The sequence below is a fragment of the Mercenaria mercenaria genome, chromosome 2 (assembly GCF_021730395.1).
Source record: "Mercenaria mercenaria strain notata chromosome 2, MADL_Memer_1, whole genome shotgun sequence".
Classification (NCBI taxonomy): Eukaryota; Metazoa; Mollusca; class Bivalvia; order Venerida; family Veneridae; genus Mercenaria; species Mercenaria mercenaria.
Window position 1 is genome coordinate 37,101,657 of NC_069362.1, and position 26,976 is coordinate 37,128,632.

Here is a 26,976-nt window from a genome sequence, read left to right on the forward strand (position 1 = left end):
CAATATATGGAAAAAATTAGAAGCTATCCATCCGTCATCCTTCAAAATATACCGATCATCAATACTGCTGCTTTTCCAATTGGCAAAATGTTGCAAGGAAAGTTTTCAAACATCAATTGTAAAGATTTGTGAAGATTTAACACAGGACAGTATGTAACAAATTATCCAATCAAAATTAATAATTATTTAGCTAAATCAAATTTGTTTTATAAATATTACCATCGCTTGAGCATATAGTTAAATTATTGAAATACAAATAAATATATCCTATTAGCTTAAAATGACGACATAAGAATGTAGAGTTTAAGGTTTAATATAGACTTACAAAGTATGTTGAGATCAAATAATCTGTAATAATAATAATTTCTTTCTTCAAATTGACACTGATATTTTCTCAGAAAACCATTTTCTCTCTAGGCTCATCTCAATGATAAAGACAGAGGTAAGAGATATTGTAATTTTTGTCAGAAAGTGGTATTAGAGAGGATTGATGTTATGGTCAAGTGCTTTACATTTAATGACTAACGACAGATGCCAATCTGGGTTTATTGATTAATACATAAGAACATAGACCCTTGAGCATACATGCAAATATAAATATATATATAAACAAAATAAAGTTACAAATACCAAGCATCAGTTTCTAGAACACATTTCAAATATCAGTGCAGTTTAACAAACAAAAACTGAACGATATCCGGACCAGCCTAAAAGTTCGGTATTTGGAAGTTTCCAGAATTCAAAAGTTCGGAAGTTTCCGGAATTCAGAAGTTTGGAAGTTTGCAGGCAAAATAAACGTGGTGCACTAGAGTTATTTTTTCTTACACTTAGGATGAAGGAGATTATAAAGTTTATAATTGTACAAGTTTGTATAAAGTAATTAATTAATTGATGAATAATTAATGAATTAGAAATTACAAACATTAAGGATAAGCAAGTATGCATAATAAATTTCCATTTTAGTATATAAAACAATAAAACCATTAATTTACTCAATTTTTTTCCACATACATTTTACCATACCGTCTTAAATTTAACATTTTTTTTCCGCACTGTGTTGCAATTTTTAAACAACTTTCATCGTGCCATTTTTTTTAAAACATTGTAAAATAATGATATCTCTTCACGCTCAAACAGAGACAATTTTCAAAGTGATAACTAAATTAAAGTGTACGACGATTACAGAGAATTTATCATACCAATAACTTTGATAAAAGAAACCTCAAAGTGTTGCAAGACAATTATTAAATACAAAATAAAACTGTCGATAACATTTTTTTCTAGGGAGCTTCAAGAAGGATTTAAGGATTTAATCGGACAGAAAGTGGGCTCCAATACTGAAAAATTATGGCCGAGTCCTGTGAAACTATTTTAAAATTTGCTTTTTACATCCAAAAGTAACCATGGGGCAAAAGTTAAACCTACTTACATTTCTTCCACAATATGTAAACTAAAGAGTAAAGGCAAAATAAATACATTTTACCGCATGTAACACAGTAATTTTAAAGATGTCTAAGCCTGTGCACTTCTATACCGGAGATAATTTCACTTTAAACAGCAAGATATGGCTTATCAAGTAAACAACTTCACCTTTTGTAAGATAAATCAATGATAAGTTTTGAAAAAATCACCTTTAACTTACAAGAAAAATGAAATGTAAAGAAAAAAGTTTAGTCCTAGTGGGGCTTGAACTTAAACCCTCTTGAAAAGTCAAAGTAGGTTTATGGTAGGAATTAACAGTCTAGAGATTTATAATCTCTAGTTACTTATGCAATACAGGTAAAAATTCCTAAAATGAAATTAATCCAAACTATGAAAATTAGGTACATTTTTTTTAGATTTTGATTACGCAATGTATTGCAGACATATTTAAAGAAATTCAATCAAACGACCTTTAAGTATCATTTATCATGCCGTTACTATAACAACTGTCTGATAAAGCCTGTCTGAGAAAAGCAGCCTTTCTATGGTCAGTGACTTGAAAACACTTTACACTGTGTAAACCTATGGTAAAGTCCAAGGACATCAGATTGTGTCTGTCTTGCCTTTAAAAATTAATACGCCCTCATACTGCACTGAAATAGGTCTTTAAAATCCCACCGGTTATAAAATAAAAGCGGAAAAACAAAAGCTGTTCTGCTGAACATGAATGAATAATTTCAATTTGCTGCAAAGTGAATTTTTATCCAAGTTCAGTTGCAAGATTGACACCCATTCTCACCATGCAAACGTTAGACGTGATTTAAATACACACACTATAAAGCTGCTTGGCAGAAAAAAATAGATATAACCGTTTCTTAGATAATTTTATTCAATAACATTCAATTCCAGAATCAATATTCCTTGATGTAAGTGCACAGAGTTAAAAACCTGAACAAACGCTATACATGAGTCATTTTCCGTTTTCTACGAGCGTTCCCGTTATAAAAACTTTCTGTGGTGATTGCAAATATGGTAGGCATACGCCATAATTATTTTCATGGTCTAATGTACCCAATAAGGGCACGTTTATAAAAATAATTGCATAAATATGTGTTTAGCAGTTATTCTCAAAAACAAAATGGCGCCATTTTGAAAAAAAAAATGAAAGAAAAAGAAGTCCGGCAAAACAGCAAACTTTATTCTACCCCTATGTTTTGTCCTTTATTTCGCATGACGGTAGGATAAAATGTGTTAATTAATAATGGCATGATAAATAGAATAACAGGTAACTGTCTTTTGAGAAAGGGATTTCTTAGGCTCGCTCCTTCCAGGACCATATCTAACCTCGTCTGAGAAACCCTTTCCCAAAAGATAGTAACCTGTTGTTCTCTATTTCTTTTCACATGCATGGATCACATAAAAGCAGTTAAAGAAACAGTTTACAAATAATACCTGTATCTGTGTATGAATTTCGAGCAAGTATTGATCTAATCAAGTACCGCTCCCGTCTAAAGTAACATTGTGAATACATTTTTGTTTTACGAATCCCCTATGAATGTTAATTCTTGTTATCGACGTTTGATTTTCTAACTCCAATGCCGACGAGTTTGTTTAGAAATATGTATGCTGTTGTGTTCGACTATTGGCATACTACTATATCATAAATGTTTGCTTTGATATCAAGGAAGAATAATGCTTTTAGATTTTTTATCAAGCACCGGTAGGCTACGTTTAGTATGCAATATCTCAGAAAGATTCCATAATATTTTTGAGGGATTTTTTTTGGTGTTTCAATTTTTTTCCGTACTGTTTATTCCTCACGAAAACGTTTATATTGGAATTAGTTCAACCCCAAAAAGTTAAAATGACCAGCCTTAAAGTGGTATACATGTATCGTATTATATTTGAGATTTATGATAAATTAAATAACAACAATGTTGATTTCTAACGTCAAATGTTTTATGTACATACATCGCTTAGTTCTTGTTAATATAAACATTGTTGAAAGTCATTAATTCAATTAATCGTGGTCTATTTGATCTTGACCAGTAATATTTCGTTATATACGTTTTTATCGAATCATTATAAAGCACATAGTCTTATACAAAATAAAAGTTATCCTCTAATGTATTACAATGCTAAATGACATTTTCTTTCAGTGTAAGGACTTGGGACAAGTCTATACCACCTGTCTGTTTCAATTTCTAGTCTGTTAGATGAGACTCGGTCTACAAAGTGCTTTTTAAACTAATTGTGAATAGGGTTGAAGCTGGAATCTTGAAAACAAAGAATAACGTGTTGCTCTTGATGAATCATTAAAACAAGCCACCCAGTTTTATGTAAATACATCATACATATATGTTTGTATTTTCTACTTTATAATACTATAACTTTGTATATCTCAGTTTAATTGGATACGGCCTTCATGCTTTCATTAGATCTCAAAATTCGATTACAAATTTAACCGACACGGATCATATTACTTTCCTGTTTCACGTATTGGAGAAAGACCCCAGGTGCTCGTCCTAGCATCATTTCAGGCGGGGCCTTGGTAGAACCACCGAACGTCCACAAGTAAGCAAGATGGCTTCCTCATATGAAAGGATTCTACGACCTAAACCAGTTTATGAACCTACTGCTGTGAGGGGCAAATGATTTGAAGTCAGTGACCCCCCCCCCCCCCCCCCACACCCGCCTAGTTTAAATAGATTAGTTAGTTATAATGTAGCAGACGCGTTAATTTGCACGACTGATTGTTTTGTAGAAATTTGAACAAAATTTTACTGTCGATAGCGCACGTAGAATGAATTGCATGGAAAGTGAAGAAGTTAAAAGATATATCTTTATCAAAAGCTATAATGAAACTTATATAACCTAAGTTATTGAACAATTAACTCTGTCTATCTCGATAATTGCTTTTTATAAAGAATTCTGAAAGGAATTATTTACATATTTCAAAGTGCAATGTACACAAAGTTCTGACACACTGTAACATGAAAAGCTTAGAAACTGATCGCAAAGTTTAAACCGGTCATCTCAAAAATGGTGTTATTTTAAATTAAAGATGTCACAGCCAATTTGAACATTTCTTGCATTGTATATCTTAAAAAATTTGATATTGACACTTTATATCTAACGATTCTTCCGTCAAATTACTGTTAGTTTTGTTTGTTTGTTGTTGTTGTTGTTGTTTTGGATTTTATGCCGTTTTCAACTGTTTTTCAGTTACTTTTGTTATATTAAGATACAAGAGTGTGCAAACATAAAGTACAAGTTTTATTAAAGGAATGAGTACTCTTGACAGACAAGTCACATCAAAGATTTTTATCTCTTTGATTTTCAGTGGTTTAGTAAAATATATCACTTAAGAGATTAATCTAAAACAGTTGGACTTTCTATTGAATGTATATAAATACCCCAAAAAAACATACACACTCCTTGATATTAAAATGTAAAAAAATTCTAGATACATGTATCACATTTTTTCATACATAAAAATCTAAAATAACGACTTTTGCGTGTAATTTTTGTCAGTATAGTAGGCAACAGTTTTAAAGGTCCAAGAGAAAAATACTCAAAGAACGCTGTCATCTATACATCACTTCGCATGTTGTACAGTTTTATATACAAGCTCCTAGATGAGCATACATATACACAAATAAAATTTCAATGGAATAATGAAAACACAGAAATAACAAACAGACGCAAAACATACATGAAGAAGAACGCAGTTAGCACAGTATCGGACCTGTCAATTGTGCAATAGGGCCGTTTACACTCGTGCATATGTGATATAAAACCACAGTTTTCTCAAAAACTAGCCACAAATTTAATATATACATCATAAGCATTTTTACAAGCGACATGATTAAATATGCATAAATGTTTGTTACTTTAGAATGTATGGTCCTTTACAAAACATTTTTTGCGAACTATAAATCCTTAAAATGTTGTTTCTATACTACGGATGATCCATTTTCATTTCGTTCGACCTATTGTCATAAGGTATTATTTCTCACTTTGAGTAATTGAAACAAATATATGTTAGCAACAAAACGTTTCATTACAATTAACGCTCGAAGTTTTCATATTCATCTTTTTTTTCCACGTTGTTTTTTGATATCACGTCTTTCCTTTTTTGTTTTGTACTTTTTTGTTCGTGTTACTGGTTCGGGGACAACGCACTCAAAATCATTCTCATCAACATCTTTTTCCTCTCCAAAAGCTGCATTTTCTTTTGTTTGAACCGCACCTTGCTTATCATGTTTCTGTAAAAAGCAAATATTTTTTAAATAACGACTTGAGTGTTGGAGGCAAATTGAAATCATATTTATATTTGCAATGTAGCACACATTCATCTGTTTGAAAACCTGTAAGTATGTTTCAAAAGTAATGAATCACTTTTTGAAGGTATCATGGGTTCTGAAACTAACTTTATTAATGGGTTCTTATATTAAGCTAGGTATCCACAAGCAGCGTTTTGAAATCAGTTGTTTCTGATACTTTTAAAAGCATATGTCCCGAATGAATCTAAATTAAGCCTTCAAAACAAACCCATTATATGCGATATAATAACTTGTCAAATGTCTCAATTAGCTAATATTGTCTATCAACAGGTCGCGTCATGAACATGGGTTTAACTTTTAACTAACACTCAGTCTGGTAAAATAGATCTATATGCAGATCCTTTTAAGGCAAAGATCGCGAAAACGAGAAATATATATTATGCTCATTTTGACTATGTCTATATCACAGTTTATATCTGATCGAAGTTTTAAAGCACATGTTGGTGATACCCTTTCTGACTCTTTTGAGCAAGAACAGGCAGTTCAACAAGGTTCTATTTTATTTGTCACACTTTTTAGCATCAGAATTAATAATACTGTGAAATGTTTGTTACCAGGTAGAGACTATTCATTATATGCTGACGATTTTTTGATATGTTATCGTTCCAAAAATATGCATACGATTGAACGCCAATTACAACAGTGTTTGAATAAAGTTCAAACTTGGGCCATGGAAAATGGGTTTAAATTTTCCCAATCGAAAACTCAGTGTGTCTACTTTTGTCAATTACGGAAACATCAATGTGACCCTGAGCTTTTTCTAAATGGTACAAAAATGCTCGTTGTTGACGAAGCAAAATGTCTTGGTGTTATCTTTGATAAAAAGCTTTCCTTTGTGCCGCATATAAAATACTTGAAAAAAACATGGACAATTATCAAACAGGGAATGCCACGTACCAAAATCGCAGCCTCCCCAAAACGAAACCTACAGCACGCAGACGTAAAAGCCAAATGTCTGAAGTCATTGAATCTTTTAAAGGTAATTTCAAATACTGATTAGGGAGCCGATAGCAAGGTTTTATTAAGACTTTATAGGGCTTGAATTAGATCTAAGCTAGATTATTTACATCTTGCAATATTATTATGTTTGTAGCTGATATTTTAACACATATGTATATACATTTTTACATAACTGATTTTAAATATGCTTTACATTTTTATATGGATGTTTTTAGATATGTTTTACATTATTCATAGTGTTCCTTACATTTTACATGGATGTTTTGGGATATGTCTTACATTTTTACATCAATGTTTATACTTTGTAGTTGGCGTTTGCAATATGACTTCTTCTCGGCGATATATGACAATTTTGTGTCGATTCGCCGTAAAACCCAACTCACTCACTCACTCACTCTTCTTGAGAGGCAATTACTCTGCAACATCCGTCAAGTCATTAGTATTGGCTTAAGCGCCATACTGTTATTCTCTTTTATGAAGATAAATTGCAAGGACCCCATGCTCCCATAAGTTTAGAGATATTAACAAGACCAGGTAAGTTCCAATATTTGAAATTTAAAATCAAAAGATATAACAGAACTACTATTCAAAACTACAAATCATTCAAAATATATCTCTAACAGTTATCTTAATGTCCGCCGAAACAAATGGAAATCAAGAAATTATATTTCTCGAATATAAAAAAATGCGGCAAATTAAAAGTAACCTCATGTGGTTCTGTGCCATTTTCTAATTTCAATGATACTTTCGAAACAATGTAATCGAATGTGTTTTGTTTAGTAGTACAAAGCTTACCAATAATGTTTGTTCTTCAACGTAAGGCTTGATCAAGCCCATGTCGCTTTGCAGTTCTTCTGCTATCTGATCAAGACATTCCTGCTTAGCAGACCACTTTCTTTCTCGACAAATTTCTCTATACTCTGTTTCTAGTCTGTCATGGTTTATTTTCATTCTTTGTATTTCTTCTTTGTATTTTTCAAAGTGTTTTGAAATGTATGTTTCATCAGACAAGTTGTAGTCCTTATTTTCAAGAAAATCACGAACCAGATTGATAAGTGGTTTTAAACGAATTTCATACATGTTTTTAAAGCGTTTGAAGACCACAATGTTTTCAAAATGAAGCGGATCGTTTTCGTGTTCCATTTTTGCTTTTACTAACATTTCTGTATAAGTATCGTTGTCAATTTGACTGTCTTGTCGTTGCGTATGTTTTTCTGTATGAACAAAATCTTCCAGTTTATTCATCGCGTGGCTCCCTTTAGTTTCAGCTGAATTTTCATTTTCTTCCTTACTTGAACAGCTACTTTCAAAACTAACTCCACAAACATAACAGCCTTGTTCATTTATCCATACAGAGTCGAGAAAGATATCATTAGATGTTACTTGAATGCTTGAAGCATAGTTTTCCTTGTTTTCATTTTCGTATGTATCGAGAAGGGTATAGTTAGATGACACTATATCAATGTTTGTAGCAGACTGTTCTTGGGTTTCAGCCTCGGATATATGTATCTCATATCGTTCAGTTTCAGTATTTTTGGTCTCTTCTTCAGTTAGTTCATCATCCTGCAAACATTCTTCAACAAAATCTTGCATTTCGACATCGGGTTCAACGGACTTTTCTTTTAAAAATGTTGATGGCAGTGACGTAGCGTCTAATGGTAATACAGTATATCTTCCTTGTTGCTGTGGAGTCCATTGTATAGCCAATAGCTTTTCGCCGAAACTTCGACTTCTTAAAAACTTTTCTGGACAATCAGCAATATGTTTTATTCCTTTGAACTGTTCTTCCTCTTCAAGAATAGTCATCAGTCGTTTTGATTTGCCAGACATAGATAATATTTGGTGTGCAGAATGTACGAGACCTTCCTCACACACAACTGGTACGCTATTCCCTATATTGCATAACATTGTCATGTTAAGTATAAGGAATCTCTCCAGTAGTACATAATTGCTGTCGTTCTCTTGGCATTTCTTTAGAATTATTTTCAGGAGCTTCATTTTTTGCGCTTGGCCAGAAATGACAAATGCAAAGCCTTTCACCCTGTCAAATATATCAATTTCAGGTAATGGTTTCTTATTGTTTGCTGCCCATCCTGATATAGCTTCTTTGATAGGCATCAAGCCTTTTGGAAACGTAGACTCGATGAAATGCATCAATGCTAGGTAATTGTTTGGGAGAATGAAGGTACACTCTCTATTTACCTGCGACTTCATACTGGCGATGAGGAAGAATGCAAGGCTAGTGTAAAATTCAAGCCATAGCAAATAATGGTGAACATCTGGATAGAGACCAGCTTTTGATCTATCTTGCAGTTTACGCTGACTTAACAGAGTTTGAAATTTTCCAAAGGACAAAACAGCCTGAAAGGGGTCACCACTTGTCAAATGTTCGTAGGCATCTGTAAACCAATGTGCTACACAAGTTATAAATGGCGATTTGTTTTGTGAATTTTTGTCTGGTAAAGTTATCATTACAGTGTAGTTTTGCTCATGTTCTTCAATTGCCATTGAGTTTCCGTCTTTCAGTAGTTCACTGTTAAGAGTATTTTCGAAATTAAGCATTTCTTGCTTTGGTGTTCTTTTGAAGCCAAATTTCCAGGTATAGTAATGAAAAAGATGGTAAGAAAACTCAAACAAAAGGAATACTTCCGTTTCATATACAGCTTTACTTTTAATTTTCTTCCCACCAGATATACTGTCGTGCCACCTGTTGAGCAAGTAATGCTTGATATGTTTAAGTACAAGTTTATTTGTACGAATTGGTTTTAAGAATTGACTGCTATCCTCGGCAAGAATCAAAGGATGCCCAGTCTCTTGAAGCAAATCTTTCAATATGAAATGACATGACCTGTATTTGTCATTTTCATTAATTTTTGCAGATTTTATGAAACCTAATACAGCCTTGATAGTTGGGCTATACGAACTCCTATATTTTCTCAAAATGCCGTCTGCTTCATTGGTGTATGTTTCATATTCGGCTAAAAGCAAATCAGTTTCAATCAAATCCTTATAGGTGTAAGGTTTGTGTGCTGCGTGTATCATTCTGCAGTCATTATTAGTACATTCTCGTCCTAATTGAAACGATCTACATCTTTGTAATGTGTCTCTTTGTTCTAATAATGTAACCTTTACCAAGGTTAACCATGGTTTACTTTCTTTCAACAAATAGTGTACAATCATATGAATATTTCGATCATTTTCTAAGCCTGGAAACTCAATATTGTTCGACTTGGAAACATCTTGCAACATTTTTGAACATAGCGGTTTCGTTCTCGGAAAAGTCACCAGCCTACCATGCAGTTGCTGAACTATTCCATAAAATTCCCAATATGCCTGGAAATGGGCCTCCACATTAGCATCTATATATGAAGACTTTCTTTTCAAGAGCAAATTGCTGCACATTTTAAACAAACAATCAGCGCCTTTAAGTAGAAATTTTATACGCGCTCGATAATCTTTATCAATGAAGTTACCAATGAAGTCTTTAAGCACATTGCAGCATTCTACATACCCTGCTTCATTAATATATCGACGGGATTCACTAAACTCTTTCCCTGCAGACATTACGTATCTAACATCGTTATACAGTTTGGCTTGCAAAAGCATCACTTGTCCGGATAAGTCTCTGTCCCCGCATGTCTTAAATATTGATAGAGCTTTTTCTAAATCTTTCTTTACTTCGTCATAATTTTGCGGCTTGTCTGCTATAGTAATTCTAGATATTACAAGTAAACATTTTGCAATCTGTTTGTCATCTTTCGACGTTTCTGCCATGTCTCTTGCATCTGTTAAGTTGCCATACTTTAGGTACAGGTCTACAGCCTCCGGTATTCGACCTAGAATATATATATATATTATTTCGCAATAACAGAAGTGACACGCCCTGATTCATATAATCATCCTTATCGTTGCCCTGACGTATCTGAACTTAAGTTTAAATAATTTAGTTGTTTTACTGCTTTTGACCCGAATTCAGCCGTAAATGTGAAACTTAAAACTTAAATAACATCTTTAAGTCTAGAAACTAAAATAGTTCCATTTGCACAACATGTAAAAGTATCCAGTGCAAGATCATAGGAGCTTATAGGCTATATTCAAAGAACGCAGCTTCTGAAAATCAAACTATACAGCGGTGTATAATGTATAAATGAACATAATTGATAAAAGCGTATTTTAAATGAAAAAAGTAACCAAATAACACTAAATGTACACAGAATAAAACATCAAAACTAATTATCTATTTATATTCAAAAGTTATGTACCTGTACTAGCTAACTTGTTTGCAGCGTCAGATATATATCTATTTCTTTTGTAAAACTCTATCTTGTCACCCTCATATCGAAATCTACTGACAGCCTCATGCATGCGCTTGGTATTACCGCGTCTATGGAATTCTTCCGCTGCCCTATAATGTAGATTATTTCTAAAGACACTGCACATTCATAATATTTTTCACAGAACTGATAAGTTGTTGCTTTTAGTGATGCCGTTCAGGTGAAGGACAAAGATTCAGAAGGTTAACAAAAGAAACGTCAGAAAATGCCCGACGAAATATATCATATGAGTTCTGTTTAGAAGCAAACTGTAAAAGGGTTGAACTCCGAGCATGCAATGTGGCTCAAAATCGACTATGTCAGTAGGGTCAAGCCGAGTGGAAGCCGTTTTAGATGTTTAAAGCTCATTGTGACCTAACATTCAACCTACTGACCTCCAAATTCATAGGGGTCATATACTGACCACATGCAATCGTCCTGTGAAATTTGACAATTTTAAACGTTTTAAATTTAAAGCTTAATACGAGCTTGACCTTTGAACTGCTTACCTCTCAGAAAAACACCAATTAAACTTATATTAAAAGATTATAGACATTATTACCTCTAAAAATTACAATTTAAAATAATAATGTAATGTTCTTTTGCAAACCTGATAATTAATTTTGCTATTTTTATCATTTAGCTTATGCTTACTGAAATCTATCAGTGAAATTAAATTGCTATTTTCACTTTTCCAAACAGAAAAAATATTGTTTCAATGGCACGGAGCTACACTCAAAAGCGAAAGAATGAACATAAGTATACATTATTTAAATCTTCAAATTTCAATAGTCTGGCTTAAAAATGTTACGATACCTCTGACATATTTTTTCTTCTGTATATATGGCGTCAGGTCTGTTGGCTCTAAGCTCCTCAGGTGATCGATTGCCGTTCTTCATTATTTCCTTTTAAGAATACATTTGAATTATGTTAACTACCATAACATTTAGTTATCTTCTTCCAGCGGAAAAATAAAATATACCCTTAGTATGTAGCACTTTAGAAAAAATCATACTTAAAATCAGTAAGTGTTCATTATCTAAATAATTGACTTGGTTAGTTAGTCTGGGGAGAGGTGTATTAAAACAAAATACTAATCAGTTAAACACTAGACCAGTGAATTACGATGAAATCAGGATAGAGGTTTTAATACAAACTTAGCTTATTCCTTAATCCTATCACATTGATATATGTTTGTATGTAATGCATATTTGAAAAATAAATATTGTTTAAACCTAGATAAATTTATCAACAATGTACATTTCATTATAACCTTGAGTTATTGCATACCCCAATGACGCCAACACAAGGTTAGCTGTTTCCTTAATTTTCAATGGCCATTTCATTTTTAGCCATGACTTTACTGAAATTCAAAAGAGCAATGTTGTAAGGCAGTGTTTTATGAGAAGTAATGCATCAAAACATTGACATTTTTAGCATTTCCAAACGACTTTTATCTCGAAGCCTTATAGCCAATTTTCAACACAGATGCTACAGACCGTAAACATGTTTGCTGTATGTGCCCTCTTCAATGTCTTTTAAGGCCAACCATTTAACTCCCAACAATGCAATCGTACAGATATCTTACTGGCTAAAATAAATTAATTTTCATACCATTTCTTTCATTTTGTATCGGTTTACTACGTCAAGGGCGAGGCCGTATCGTTCATTTTCATACAAGATGGAAACGGCTTTACTGAATTTTCCCGAACGTTCATAGAAACTGCTACATTCTACAAACTGTCTGTTTCTCTTGCACAGCTCAACAGCCTTGTCATACTGTAAACAAAACATTTATGTTGGTCAGAATGCTATGTTTTTACAAGGCATGCCAACCAAAATATGTAAATCTTTTTGAACTAACAAAATACCAAGTTTAGAAAAGACATGACTTGACTTGAATTGTCAAATGCTGGTCAACTAAACATATATTTTTGAGTAAATAGTATTATGTATATGATACCTGTCCAAGCTTTTCGTAAAGATCTGTAGCTAACTTCACTTCTTTAGCATTACCAAGGCATTTGGCGGCTTCCGACAGGTGTTCACATTTCAAATACATTTCGGCGGCAAATAAGAAATCAGCTTTCATTTCTCTGAATTCTTTAACCTTATATCTTCTTCTTGAAGCCTAAATCATTTTGAATAGATATATATCGCAAGAGTGTGGTATTTGGAGCAACCATTGTTTCAATAACATATCATTTATTATTTAGATTAACTGTGGTAAAAGTATGTATTGATTTTATCAAATAATACGTTTCTCCCTTGACTTAAATTTTATTAGGTATTACAAAAGATGTTCTCTCAAAAATTGTTGAAACTTGTATTTTATGATAAAATCTATATAAGTATAGAAATTTCAGTAAGCATAAGCTAAATGATAAAAATAGCCAGGTAAAACAGCTGAGTCTGTTCATGAGAGGTAATAACATTAGCGACAACCATTAAGTCCCTAGCATCGGCTTAAAAGCGAAATATTGTTATACAGATACATGTATATTGAGTGGACTCCCTGCTCCCAAAATCGAAGACTGGGCAGATTTCATAGCCACAATACGGCACTAAAGATTGCTGCGGTGATTCGGAACCAGGTCAAATAATACCAGACTGAGTTTTATCACGAAAATAGACTCATTATAATCGAGTCTGTTCATAAAAGACACAACATTCCCCTAGCACGGACTTTTGCGGAATTCTATGCAGATTCATTGAATGAGTAAATGGTTCCAAATGACCAAATATGATTTTGGTACAAACTTCACGAACTTGATATTTTTTCAAGGGATCCCAGAGAAAACACAATGCCCAAAAAGGAGCAATGTGAAATATTCTGGACATTTATAAACAGATATTTAATAAATCTAATAATATTTAATTTCAGGTCTCTTTTGTCCTCGCGGATCTCACGTATGGGAAGTCAGCTTATTTTTCTTAATGCAAATTGACTCTATAGATTTATTGCATCCTCGAAAATTATTTAATTTTCAGAGAGAGCAGATATAGGTTCTCTGGTATATCTCTTGAGCATATATGCAAATGTTGGATATGTATATAAAGCAGCATCGAAATTAATTTTATTGGGTTAGTGGACTTGCTGTGAAATTTGCATGCTTGCTTGTTGTCGTAATTTGTGTCTTATACTGTGGTGTTGATTCGTTCGTATAAAGTGTCTTTACTTATATATAATTGATTTTTTTCATCACACTTGAACGTCATTAAAGCATCGACAATAACGATAAATATCGCATAGGTTAGCTTGATTTATTATTTTATACAAGTCAGTTGACTTACCACCAAGGCTCTGTCATTTGCCTGTGCAAGCATTTCCTTTTTATGATCACCGCCTTTGCGGAAACATTTCGTGGCAACAGAATACAATCGCTTTTTCAAAAAATAATCTCCCCTTTGTATCCAATCTTGCATGCTCGATTTTTCCACAAATATTGTATTGGACAAATCTAAGAAAAGAAAAAGTTAGTTGATCAGGTATTTGTTCAGCATTTTGAATTTTAAATTTATAACTTGAGCAAATCGTTTACTTGACGATTACTTATCAAACATTCCCGTTTCAGAGGTTTGTAAAAATCATAATATTATGTATGTTTTAAAGCTATTGAATATTTGCTTCTTACTTATTATTGTCTGCTATGTTTTTATCTTACTTTCTTCGTTTAATTCTGTTATTTCAACAGACTTCACAAGCTTCCGGGCTTTGAAATATTCGAACATTGGACTTCTTTTCTCTTTATCTTCGTCGAAAATCCAAACATTCACTCGTGCCCGTGTCAAGGCCGTATACAATTGCTTCAGTTCATAATTCAGTATCTTGTGTTGGTTGGGATCAAATTCTAAGGGTCTAGGTCTATCTTTCGATGACAGAACATCTGTAAATGATTGACTTACAAGTTATACATATAGAAAACAAGGACAAATAAAAAAGAGGGAAAGCCGCATTCCAAAAACCGGAGCATCCCCAGTCCGCAACTCGAAGCACGCGGACATGCATATGATTAACACGTACGCATACAGATAAAAAAAAACAAGAACAAAACGAACGGGTGAAGGAAAATATTGGGACACCACCTTAGAATGGTCAGTGCCAAAATCGTGACTGGGGATCCTTAACCCGTTTATAGTGCTCATCAAGTCACACTTTCAATCCCTTACATGTTTCAAAGTCAAAGGACAGTATCAAAAATGTAACTCCCGCCAGGTGAATCCCTTATATAGGCAATGACAACAGAAGGTATGGCATGTAAAAGCACAAAAATATGCGTTGTAAATTTATATAAAAAATAACCTTAACAATGTGAAGCGCACATTTTGCAGAAGATAGAGCATCAAGAGAAACAACCTTACGGGCCCGACAAATAGACCAGAAGACAGAAATCAAAACAATTAACTACCGGTCGGATTTACCCTATAGGCAGATAGTGCACAGGCTGGGGGTGGGGATGAGGGTGTGGTTGCGCAAATATCACAGAATAATAAACGGACATATGTTTAAAAATTCGCCTTCAAATACCTGTCTACTCTCCTTTAAAGTTAAATCGGTTTCTACACGAATATATATTTAAAATCGATTTATAACAAAATTAGTAAGTCATGTGACACTACCTTGATCAATCATAACACATGTTTCGTTTTGTTGCAATGACTTATTTGTAGCCTCTGATGCCAACTTTTCCAAGTGCTTTGTCACCACCCGCCATTCTTTAGAAGCCTACAAAAGTTTACAAAAGACGAACTTTTTATGTATCTATTGTCACTGTATGGTACCTACAACGGTAGCCGTGTGTTTGGATTTGTCCAATATGGCCACTCAAAGCAAAAAAAAAAAAACAAAAAAACAAAAAAACAACGAAACGGAAGGTCATGTAAGTTCTTACAGATATTTAATACGTCTTGCTACGTTCGTTACCAAACTGTTCAGTAACACTGGTAATGACCAAAGAAGTAATCGCCTGACTGACATAGCGACCGGAATCGTATTTAGCACAAATATATCTTATAAACTCATGGAAATTGTTCATTTTCGCACCAGATGTTCCAAAGTTCATTTTTATTATCTATAAAATCAAACTATTTGGACTAAACGGATACAAATGTACTATTTGACAATCTCTAGTAGTGTAAGTATGCATAATCTGTGATATGTACACAGCACCTAAGCTTCAAAAGAACTCAAAACGTATACAGTGTCGTGAAAACATAAATGTAACGGTTTTGATAACAAGTGTACACCGGTTTTGATGACTTAATCTCTTTGGATATTTGCGGTTTAGACTAACACTTGTAACAGCTAATTTTAAAATAATATTTGTTTCTAAGTATTATTTCATGTTTTACAATGGTACATGTTCAAATATGTCTTCGGACAGACCATTTATGTTAGATTATATTAATTATTTATGCTTATAAAATACTCGTATGTTGATCAATATGGATGTTACTTTTTCTAGTGTATTCAATCAAACTGGTGTTACTGTTAACAACTTTTTAAATGTGTATACACATATCCTTGCTGATGACCAGAAAAAATGTGTTAATGCATGCTGAAGATTGTTTCAGTTCGCTACACGTTGACGTACACCTCACAAGTAATATTTGCTTCAGCACTTACCTGTGGAAGACATAACTCTATAATCTGCCGGACATACGTTAAGCGACAGTTTTAAAATATAGTGTTTGTTATACAGGGCTAACACACGACTGGTACATCTTGTCACCTTTCAGTATGTACTAACAGGTCTATACCCCAGCGGGGGATTCAGTGTTATATTTTCTGGTATTTTTGGATCATGGAGTCCATTCAACATATGTGTAATAGAGTTCTTCTTAGGCCGGTGCTGGAAGGCTTGAGAAGTGTTGCACATTTCATTACCTCTCATGAACAGACTCAGTCAAACCGAGTCTGCTATTATTCTTCTTGGCTGCATTCCTTATATCCAAAGGATCTTTTTATAGATTTTATTTGCTATTGACAGTCCCATTGCGACGTCCTGATGTTTTTTCTTCTATGTTACATATACGTTGTAGTATGTCTATATATTATGAGAGTTTAATAATTTACACATCTATGCATACACTGCTGTAGGCTTTCATGATTTACTCCTATTGGATATGTTTCCCTTTTTATAATTTCTTTTCTCAAGCGTAGCAGTGAAATTGTTCAATCTAAAACACCAGTGGGAGAGGAATGGCCACGAAAAGCAATGGTCAGCACCATTAATCTTTGTGGGAAATTCAACACACAGGCCTATTAATAAGTAAGATCGGCTGCAAGTGTAAGAATACTATTGCTGATTATGCATAATTGTTAGTTCAATAGTAAGGTCACATTTACAAAGCTTTGTTTCCTGTCTCCCAATCTCGCATTTCAAAACAGAGCTTTTGAAAGGAAATGATTCACTAGCTTTTTTAATTATATACTGGCTTCTGTTCTAATTTCATGACTGCATATAAATATACATTTCGATGAAAAAGGGCAAACACCAAGTATAATAGTCAACTATTCAAATGCCATGTCACAAATAAAGCTAACTGAATGAATCAATGAAATAAACAAGTATAAAAGGACACAGAATTTTGGTAAGGTTTATGTTTTAGTTCATACAGAATTTATTTAAGGTCGATTTTGAAAGAAGTTCTACAACTTATATTGCTCACTCTCGAAACATCATTCCTGATGGAATCCATACCCACGAGAGTATGAGAGAAGAGACCAGTTTCCCTTTTAATGTTAAGCGCCAAGCAAGGGAGCTACTGGTACCATTTTACACGTCTTTGGTATGACACGGCCAGGAATCGAACCCACGACCTCCCGCGCTCGAATCGGACGCTCAACCACTAAGCTATCGAGGCGGTTCTCCTCTTCTGATGCTGAATACCACTTAGGTACCTGCTTACATATAACTTGCTAAGTCAAGTCAAAATAGCGATACATATTTGTTTTGAAAAGGCAGGAGAATCTTTGAGCCTGTGCATTGCATGTCCAATAATTAGAGTGAACAGATGTTTTGAAGCATCATTTCATTCTTAAAAACGGTATGTGAGGTACCTGCTTACATACGAAAGCTATAGCAGTATGTGTGTTAGCTCACTAAAGCGGCATAACTCTGCAATGAAGTTATAGTCAGACTTGCACAACCTTCCTTTGCATGTTAGATCCTCCTAACTATTGATTAATGAGATACCTGCGTACGTACAAAAAGTACAAAAAGTACAAAATTCAGTTTAGTGAATCGGGAAAAGAGTTATACATTAGTGAAAAAAAAAACACAAAAAAAACCCCACAAAAACTAGAATTGTGGAACATGTGTATTGCATGTCAGATCATCACATTGAAAAACTAGTTTCAATAAATTCCCACTAGTAATAACTGATATTACAAATAACTAGCAAAGAGTATGCTGAAGTCGACGAACGGATGCGTGCAATAGCCCTTCGTATTCTTCAAGAAGTTGATGTAAATCAAGATTTGGAATATTGAAACTGCTAATGTGCACAGGGGTTGCTTTTTAAGTTGGTAGATAAAAGGGCAAACAAACGTTTTTGTTTATTTTCGACCTATTTTCTAAGCATTTACTAATTCCTCTTCTAAACAGGCATTTGACAAATATGATAAGCAAATGAACATTTATTGTAAAAGAATTCAATCAACTCACCCTCGAGACGGTGGATGGAACCCAGGCTTTCAAAAACGAACGACTTTGATATCTAACCACCCTGGCACTCAAATATTCTTACGCTGTTTTTTTAGAACTCATTTAACGTACCTGGCTATTCCATGAAATAAATTCGTTATTCAATGTAACACATTTTTATGCGCCAATACCAAATAATAATTACTCTAGGTAAAAAATCAATTTCGAATCGTTTATACACTTATTTTGTTATTATTATAGTTTTATGACCTTCAATTTATTTCTTTCCATAGATTTTATGCAACCCATACAAAAGGTCAGAAATTAATGAATGAGCTAGATCTGGTTGTATATGATTTTATTAACTTTGATACCGATTTTTCGTTCAGGAATGTAAATTAAGTTGCTATCCAAACCGGTGCATATTCTAAATCAAAACCGTTAACTGCTTTTCAATTACTTGTATCCAAACCGTTACACACTTTACTTGATACATATGATTGACTTACGATGGTATTTTTTGCAAAAACACTATACTTTCAGTTTAGAGACCGGTGACAAGATACGTCAGAAAATGTTTCTTCTTTCTTTTTAACTGATTTATATGATGATACAATTACAAGAGTTCTGATAACACCATTTAAAAGTTCGTTTTCGCTTCTTGATTCTCATAATCTGTACGCTTTTATCACTTAGTAATTAAAACTGGAATAATCTGATCTTTTTATATCGAGAAACATAAACCTTACAATGAAAACTGAATACCTAATACATCTTTTTGTAAGATTATGTGTTTAATTTAGAAAACATCAAATTTTACGTGATGTTTTTGATATTTTTTGCTCGGGAGAGGCCATATTGAACAGATCCAAACACACGGCTACTGGTGAAGTTTCCATACAGTGACTGTAGCTATATTCAAAAAGTGAATAGATTTACAAAGGTGACTTTGTATAAGAAACTGTATGATCTTTGTGGCGGAATACATGAACATAATATATATATATATATATATTCTTCGACCGGTTTCAACAAAATGATCATCAGGAGGATAGTAACGTTCATTAACAATGACGACGTTGTCCCTAGATGAAAGTTGCAAGAGAGGTTACTCTAATAAAATGACGTCGTCTTTATATTTGACGAATTTAAATGGCGTTGTCGTCTCTGATGCTCTGATATGTAATATTAATTGTTTATATATTAATTTATGTTGTTCTTGTTGTTATTTGCACCGTCTCTGTTCAGTCTAGATTTTAATTGTCTTATAAAGTTCAATTCCTTCTACTTTCTGCTAACTATACTATTTGTGAACATTTTGAAAAATGGGAAAATCCTGTATTTTGGTATTACATCTGTACAGTTGTCAATGTGACTGCTTAAAAAGAACTCTTCTAATGGCATCGCGTATGAGTTGGTTGTGTAGAGTCACGCGGTCCGAAGCCTCTCCTATATATTCTTATTTGCAGCCCTGGCAGTGTATTACATTGATGACGTTCTTCACATCGCATGTCATGGATTGGTGGATTTGCAGTGTCTTTCCACAATTAAAGGAGTATGTGCTTCCTTCCAAAAGATACTGGCATAGACCATAATTCGGCAGTTTGCACTTTTTTACCCCTAGTTTTGTCCTATTCATCAAACCTTGTTCTTGTTAGAAGTTTTTATAAGGTTCGGGGACTATCTTTAACTTTATATTTTATATTTTGAAAGAACTTCCTTCATAACACTGTCACGTTTCATTACATTAATGTCTGTCCTGATTTGTCCAAATATTTCTGGGTCTAGTGAATTGAATGTACTGATATATGGTATCATGTCCTCTTTTGTTGTATGAATTGTTTTGGAGAGAATTACTTCGCGGTCTAGTTCCTCAGCCTTTTTATCCCTGCAGTAATTAGATGTTCTGGATATTTCTGGGTTTTAAGAAATTGTTTCAGTTTTAGATATTTTTTGGTGAGACAGTATTGTTTGAAACTATAACTTTTAGGCGTCTTGCCAAGGAAAATGGAAGGCTGGCTTTTGTATGTCTTGGATGGCAGCAGCTAAATAACAACTATGTCGTACTATCTGTCGCTTTATAAAAGATGTCGGTCTGTATAGCGCATATTTCCTTGATAACTATATGAAAGGAAGTTTTTTTTTTACTTTTGTCAATTGTAAACCTTATGGCTGCATTCAGACTATTTAATGTGTTATGTAACCTGTCTAGATCTTCTTCACTTTTCTTCCATATAGCAGTCGTCAAGAAATCTCTTCCAATCGTCTTTGAAAATTCACTACCAAATTCATCCTCTACTTTATTGTATAGTTTTTGCTCCAAATATCCGATTACTAATGTAGCATATGTTGAAGCAAATTTCGTCCCCATTGCGGTTCCTTTAAATTGTTTTATAATGTTTGTTATTGAAAATAAAGGTGTCATTCTTCCAAATAAATGATACTGATTCTGATAAAAAATCTTTTTTGAACTATGTTGTATTTCGTCAGGACGTTTGTTTAGCCAGTATGATATAGCCTCATGTCCTAATTCGTGAGTAATATTCGAATTGAGAAATTCGACATCGAACGAAGTTATTATAGTTTCTGGATCTGTTTCCTTTGGAGGTATATATATCCAAAACTGTATTCAGGTCAAAGGTGTGGCAACCGAGTATTTTTATAACTGCTATAAATATACATTCAGTAACGCTATGGAATAATGACAACTATCGTATATTATACCTGGGAGTCTTTAAAGAAATTGTACAGCAAAACATCGTCGAATTCGAGTCCTTTTGATTCAAATATGGTAAGGACAAGTCCACAACTCAGCTCTTCTGGAAGGCTGTCTCTGGCCTCCTCGTCATATACTGTATAGAAAATCAAATCAACTGTAGAACAGTAAGTAACAGTTACACGTACACTTTTTGACTCGGAACGTCGGGAAGCATTTATTTCAGCAATTATTATGTTTATAATTTGTACTTAAAACTATGACTACAGAACTTCCGTATGGAAAAATGATATATTGCTTTCTTTTAAACCTAAATATATTTACGTTACTAAATAAAGGTTGCAAGTTTCACTTATAGACACATGTAAACGATGTGCGGTTCTTTTGAAGTTTTCATGGTAACATTAGAGAGTTTGAGATTTCAACCTTCGCCTCCCCCTTCAACGTCTCTTGCGAAGTTAACGTATGAAGTTGAAGTTCGATTAAAATTCCTTGAGATTTCAAACTTTAGAATGAACCTTACTTCTTTTAATCCGCCCATTCAATTTATCCGTAATTATGATCGTTTTTTTCGAGCATTTTGATATCAATTGTCCGAAAGGGCAGGACTTTTACAAGAGGTTTTAAAAAAGAAAATTAGATAAAAACATTTCAATTAATATAATCATCGCATGGATATTAGTGCGATTACGATAAAAAACGAAACAATGTGAACAATGTAAAAACTCGTTGGTGTTGCTCCGAACATTTAGGTTTTATGTAAAATGATGTCAGTATGCAATGCACGATTGTAAATCATACATGAGAGGAAATAAAAATGACAAGAGCTGTCCGTAAGACAACGCGCACGATTTTTCTCAGTGCTTGACTGAATTAGAGCTTTGCCAATGAAAAAAACCAAGTTAGAAAGGGACATAACTCTGTCAAAATTCAAATCAGAGTTATGGGAATTGTGTCTCCTGGTGTAGACTTTGATAGTAAATAACTATTTTGAGTTCAAGTCAAAAGTTTTAATAGAAACAGAGATATTTGACTTTATCAAAAAAAAAATATACATGTATATTTTAAAGTTAAAAAGGGGCATAATTCTGTCAAAATTCAAACAGGGTTATGGAGATTGTTTCTCCTGGTGTAGACTTTGATAGTAAATAAACATTTTAAGTTTCAAGTCAATAGCTTTGATAGTAACAGAGATATTTGACTTTATCAAAAACTTTAACCAATGCCGACGCCGACGCCAACACCGGGGCGAGTGCAATAGCTCTACTTTTTCTTAGAAAAGTCGAGCTAATAATCATATCAACGTATTCTATTGTTGATGGTGTTCTTGAAAGATAATACAGTTAATATTTTTTAAACAAAAACATGAGACACCAACTATTACAAATGCATTTCTCGATATACTTTGGAGTTAAGTTGAATATATGCGATAAAGAAAACACAAAAGGCATTCCCATAAAATATAAAGGACATATTCCTCTGTCATGCTGTTGACTAATACTTCATAGTTTTTCTTAAAGGTTTTTTTTTCACTTTGAATTGGTACTTTGTACATCGAATTCCTTAATAGACGCGTTTTACTTGTAAACAATGTACCTGATGAAAATCTTTATGAATACATTTAACATTGAAACAAATGTAAGATACGCTCGTGATATCATACATTTTGGCATCATGACACTCCATGACTCTGTATGATGCCAAACTCTCAGACAGCACAATATAATCTTGCCAAGTCACCAACTGTCTAGCGAAACAGTCAAGAAATGTTAGGTGGAGACGAAAATTGTCGCACAAATTAACATGTGGGCATATACACGTATTTGTTTGAACAATTTCATAAGTAAAGCCTGTGCAGATCCAGGAATTTTGGTTAGAAGGACACCACACTTAAAGTTTCAAGACCCGATTTTCTTTGTAAAATGTAAGAATCAAAGGGGGGATTGACCCACAATGCCCCGCTGCCAGGCTCTGGGTTCGTGCATGTAAAGAGTGGAGTTATCCCGTACGGATAATTATCATAGATCTGAAATTGTCTGATACTTCAAAGAATTTTCCGTCTTTCTAGTATCATTTTATGTTTATAATTAAAACTTAATACATATGTTACTATATATAGTAACAAAAATGAATGTGTTTTCAGCAGGTTATTGCTTTCACGAACTGATTATCACTTATCGGCCCGGGCCGAAAATTCTTAATCATAATCCGCCCGGTGAATACGTGCGCGTGAAACCAATAGCTACATAAAACGTCATCATAGACGTCATAATGGTCTGTCACTGGTCTACACGTTAAACCGTTGTTTATCGCAGAAATACAAAGATTGGCTTAAGATTAGGTATAAAACAGGACATGCACATATTTACTTTGGAGCCAGAGTTCCGAGTTTCAACAGTGTTCGAGTATGCGTTGTAAACAGCATGATTCGCACCAATTTCGACGAAGTAACGGGTTTCTTCTCAGTGAAAATGCTATGACTGCTTTTCATAAACATAGATCTAGATAGATCTTTCTGGATCTAGCTATTGTTAATAAAATTGCAGATTTTTTTTTCATGAACTGGCTCGAAGTATGTGTTGTTCCACATTTTTAGAATGGCGATTTGATGAGTTTGATAGAGTCTACATTACAAATTTACTTTTAGCTCCTGACCGACAAGAAATTCTGTCTAAATGTTCAAGACCAAGTTTACTGTAGTACACTCACTTATGACCCCAAATTGCTTCCGGCTACAAACAAACACAATTTTTGAGACAAGAGTACCCCAAACTATTTAGCCATTGAAATCTAGCGACAGGAGTTGTAATTCTACCTTCCTTGAGTAGTGCAACAAAACATATGTATTAAAGACATTAATACATGCAAGAGCCTGGCCGGGAGGTGACAAACTGATTACTAACACATGTATCTTGGTTTTACACTTGCTTTTCTGTACTAAAGCATACAGGAAACAAGACTACGGACACAACGCGAATAACTATGTTTCTTATTTAAACCTTTGCACAGTGTAGATAAGTGCATTTTTCAATTAAACTTTGAAGCCTTACCCAAGATAACTTGGTGAGCACCAAACTCTATAGTTGGCGTTTTCCTCTTGTTTCCTCTTAACAGCACAGCAAGATCACTAAGACTGCATGATTCAAGCAAAATGGGCTCTGGACCAGGCAGGAGTCCTTTGTCTGGGTCCATAATGTCAAATGACTCTTTGAAAAAATGCCCCAAGATGTCCATGATGCTTGAAGCCAATGACACAATACCAGAATGTGATCGGTAGTTGTATATAAGTTTATGTACCTGTAATTATAGATACTTATGTATATGGAATTAATTCATGATAATTTTGACTGAATAAACCATTTGCTTGTATGGTTATATTTATATAACAAAAACTGTTATAACGTACATTCAGATGTAACACAGTACTAACTTTTCCAGATGATAACAAAACGCGTCACTTATACACTGTTATCATATTATCAAATTTATATAGCATTTGTGTTTAAACACATAACAAAATAACAATGTTATTAACAGCGGAAGACATTTCTGAATTATGTATTAGTAAACCAGCAGTTTAGCTATTTCTACATTACAAGAGTTACGCTTTATAAGTCCATCGCATATACTGATTAATGCCTCCAAACAATCGTTTCTGATAAACTTGTGTATATTCTGAGAGTTTGAAATCTGCTGGCGTAAATTTCTGAATACCTGTATCAACCACTGACAACATTCAATGATTGATTAAAACCTGTAGTAAACATATTTAACCGCTGTCATACCTTCTTCGGCACATCGACCGTTAAATACTTTGACGTTTTATTCTTTGAGCTTGCTTCCTTAATTTCTTGATTAACATGATAGAAGAGAAGTTTGAGATCTTCAAAACGGAAAGAAATTCCACGCATTATACCCTGAGCAGTATCGCCTAAAAGAAAAAGCAGGAAAATATTGTACATCATCTGTTATATGCATTTGATATAATAGCCACACTTTGATAGGTATTTCAAGTCGTTTTATTTATTTAATGTAAATATACATTGTCAAAGTAACATAGAAGTTTCAGAATGATACAAAAACAGTTAAATTTTTACTAACTATTTCAAATTGTTTGTTTAATTTTGTAGATTGGTATTTTTTTTACAATATACTTTGTCAACATTTACCATAAATGTAATAACGTATCTTTTCCATTGCCTTTGCTATAGTAAAAAGATCTGCTGGTTTCAAGGCACTATAAAGGTTGAAAGGATGAAAATATTTTAGGTACCTGTTAGGAACATATTATTTGGATTCTGACAAAGCCTAATGAGGAGAAATAGTTCTGCCTGAGTGAAGTCTTGAGTCTCATCCACATAAATTTGATGTATTGCAACTGGACTTGTTTCCGATTGTGTGAGTCGTTGAAATACACTGCGAACAACGTCTGTTTCATCAAACATGCCATGTTGCCTCTTCACATGTTCATACAACTTGAAAATATGGTAGACTTCTTGCCTCTTTCCCGAAAAATTGGGAGCTCTTTTCCTGCCTAATTCTTCATATTCGTCTTTTGATAGATAACCGTTTGTTTTGAAAAGTGATTCATAAGATCCCTGTTTAAAAAAGAATTGAATATTATAAATCTATATTTCCATTTTGTAGGTTGTTAAATTGCTAATTGTTAAAATTTTAGTTTATAAATAGGACAGCATGTATCACTTACAACAGCAGGCGTATTTGCTCGCCAATTTCTATAAACGCAATCTTTGTCACGTTAATGAAATATCAACATACCTTACTATTTTATCACTTTGTACAGTCTCCAATTTACATGATTAATCAACAATGGATTCAAACACATATTTACAGAAATTTCAAAGTATATGCGTGAAAGTGAAAATTCGAAACAATTCAAAGAAGACTAATGTCTTTCTAAACAAAACTTAAATGACCATTTTTTCGCATTTTCTGAGAAAATGAATGAAAAATGTTAAAAAAAACTGATTTGGTCTTACCTTGATGAATGACATAATTTCGGTCCAAATTAAGGAAGGATGATACACTGCATTTGTTTTACTTTCCAACTTGGGCCATATCTCATTTTCAAAGACCTCATAAGTAACCTCTTTTCTAGCGTCAGAAGGATTCTAAAAGATATTTTACGATATTTAATGGATATGAACCAGCCTTAAGTGCATTACCTCTTTTGATATCTTAACACTAGCATATATATATAGGAGAATGTTACCTATTGTCCCAAAATGGCCATAAAGTTATTATTTTATCAAACAGCATGTAATATTTCACCATTTATGCATCATCGAAAAAAATCTGATTTTAGTGAAAAAAAAACTTTTAACATTTCGGGTATGGGAAGTTCTTAACCGAATTTTATAACAAATCTAACATTTTTAATATGGGGCACAGCTGTCGACCACAACCAGAAAGTGACCATTTATTCTGTGGAAGAAGCTTGACCTATGGTCTAAATCTTGTTTGTGACTTAAAAATGGCCAAAAATGGCCCTTTTTCAAAAATCAGTGATTTCAGTAATATTCAATGGTGACATGATTTGAACAAAATAA

General features: G+C 33.5%; 1 protein-coding gene across 1 annotated transcript in view; it reads right to left on the minus strand.

The window, feature by feature from the left end:
• Nucleotides 1-297: 297 nt before the first annotated feature.
• LOC123563740 (TPR and ankyrin repeat-containing protein 1-like) overlaps nucleotides 298-26,976 on the minus strand; it is a 46,850-nt gene continuing 20,171 nt past the window's right edge. The window contains exons 17-30 of the mRNA XM_053525254.1: nucleotides 26,407-26,538; nucleotides 25,680-26,004; nucleotides 25,192-25,337; nucleotides 24,457-24,703; nucleotides 21,415-21,542; nucleotides 15,662-15,767; nucleotides 14,707-14,928; nucleotides 14,336-14,502; nucleotides 13,005-13,172; nucleotides 12,656-12,820; nucleotides 11,858-11,946; nucleotides 10,991-11,133; nucleotides 7,524-10,564; nucleotides 298-5,690 (exon numbers count right to left, since the gene is read on the minus strand). Coding sequence (XP_053381229.1) covers nucleotides 5,514-5,690; nucleotides 7,524-10,564; nucleotides 10,991-11,133; nucleotides 11,858-11,946; nucleotides 12,656-12,820; nucleotides 13,005-13,172; nucleotides 14,336-14,502; nucleotides 14,707-14,928; nucleotides 15,662-15,767; nucleotides 21,415-21,542; nucleotides 24,457-24,703; nucleotides 25,192-25,337; nucleotides 25,680-26,004; nucleotides 26,407-26,538 — 5,256 coding nt within the window. The 3' untranslated portion in view covers nucleotides 298-5,513. The remainder of the gene's footprint in view (nucleotides 5,691-7,523; nucleotides 10,565-10,990; nucleotides 11,134-11,857; nucleotides 11,947-12,655; nucleotides 12,821-13,004; nucleotides 13,173-14,335; nucleotides 14,503-14,706; nucleotides 14,929-15,661; nucleotides 15,768-21,414; nucleotides 21,543-24,456; nucleotides 24,704-25,191; nucleotides 25,338-25,679; nucleotides 26,005-26,406; nucleotides 26,539-26,976) is intronic.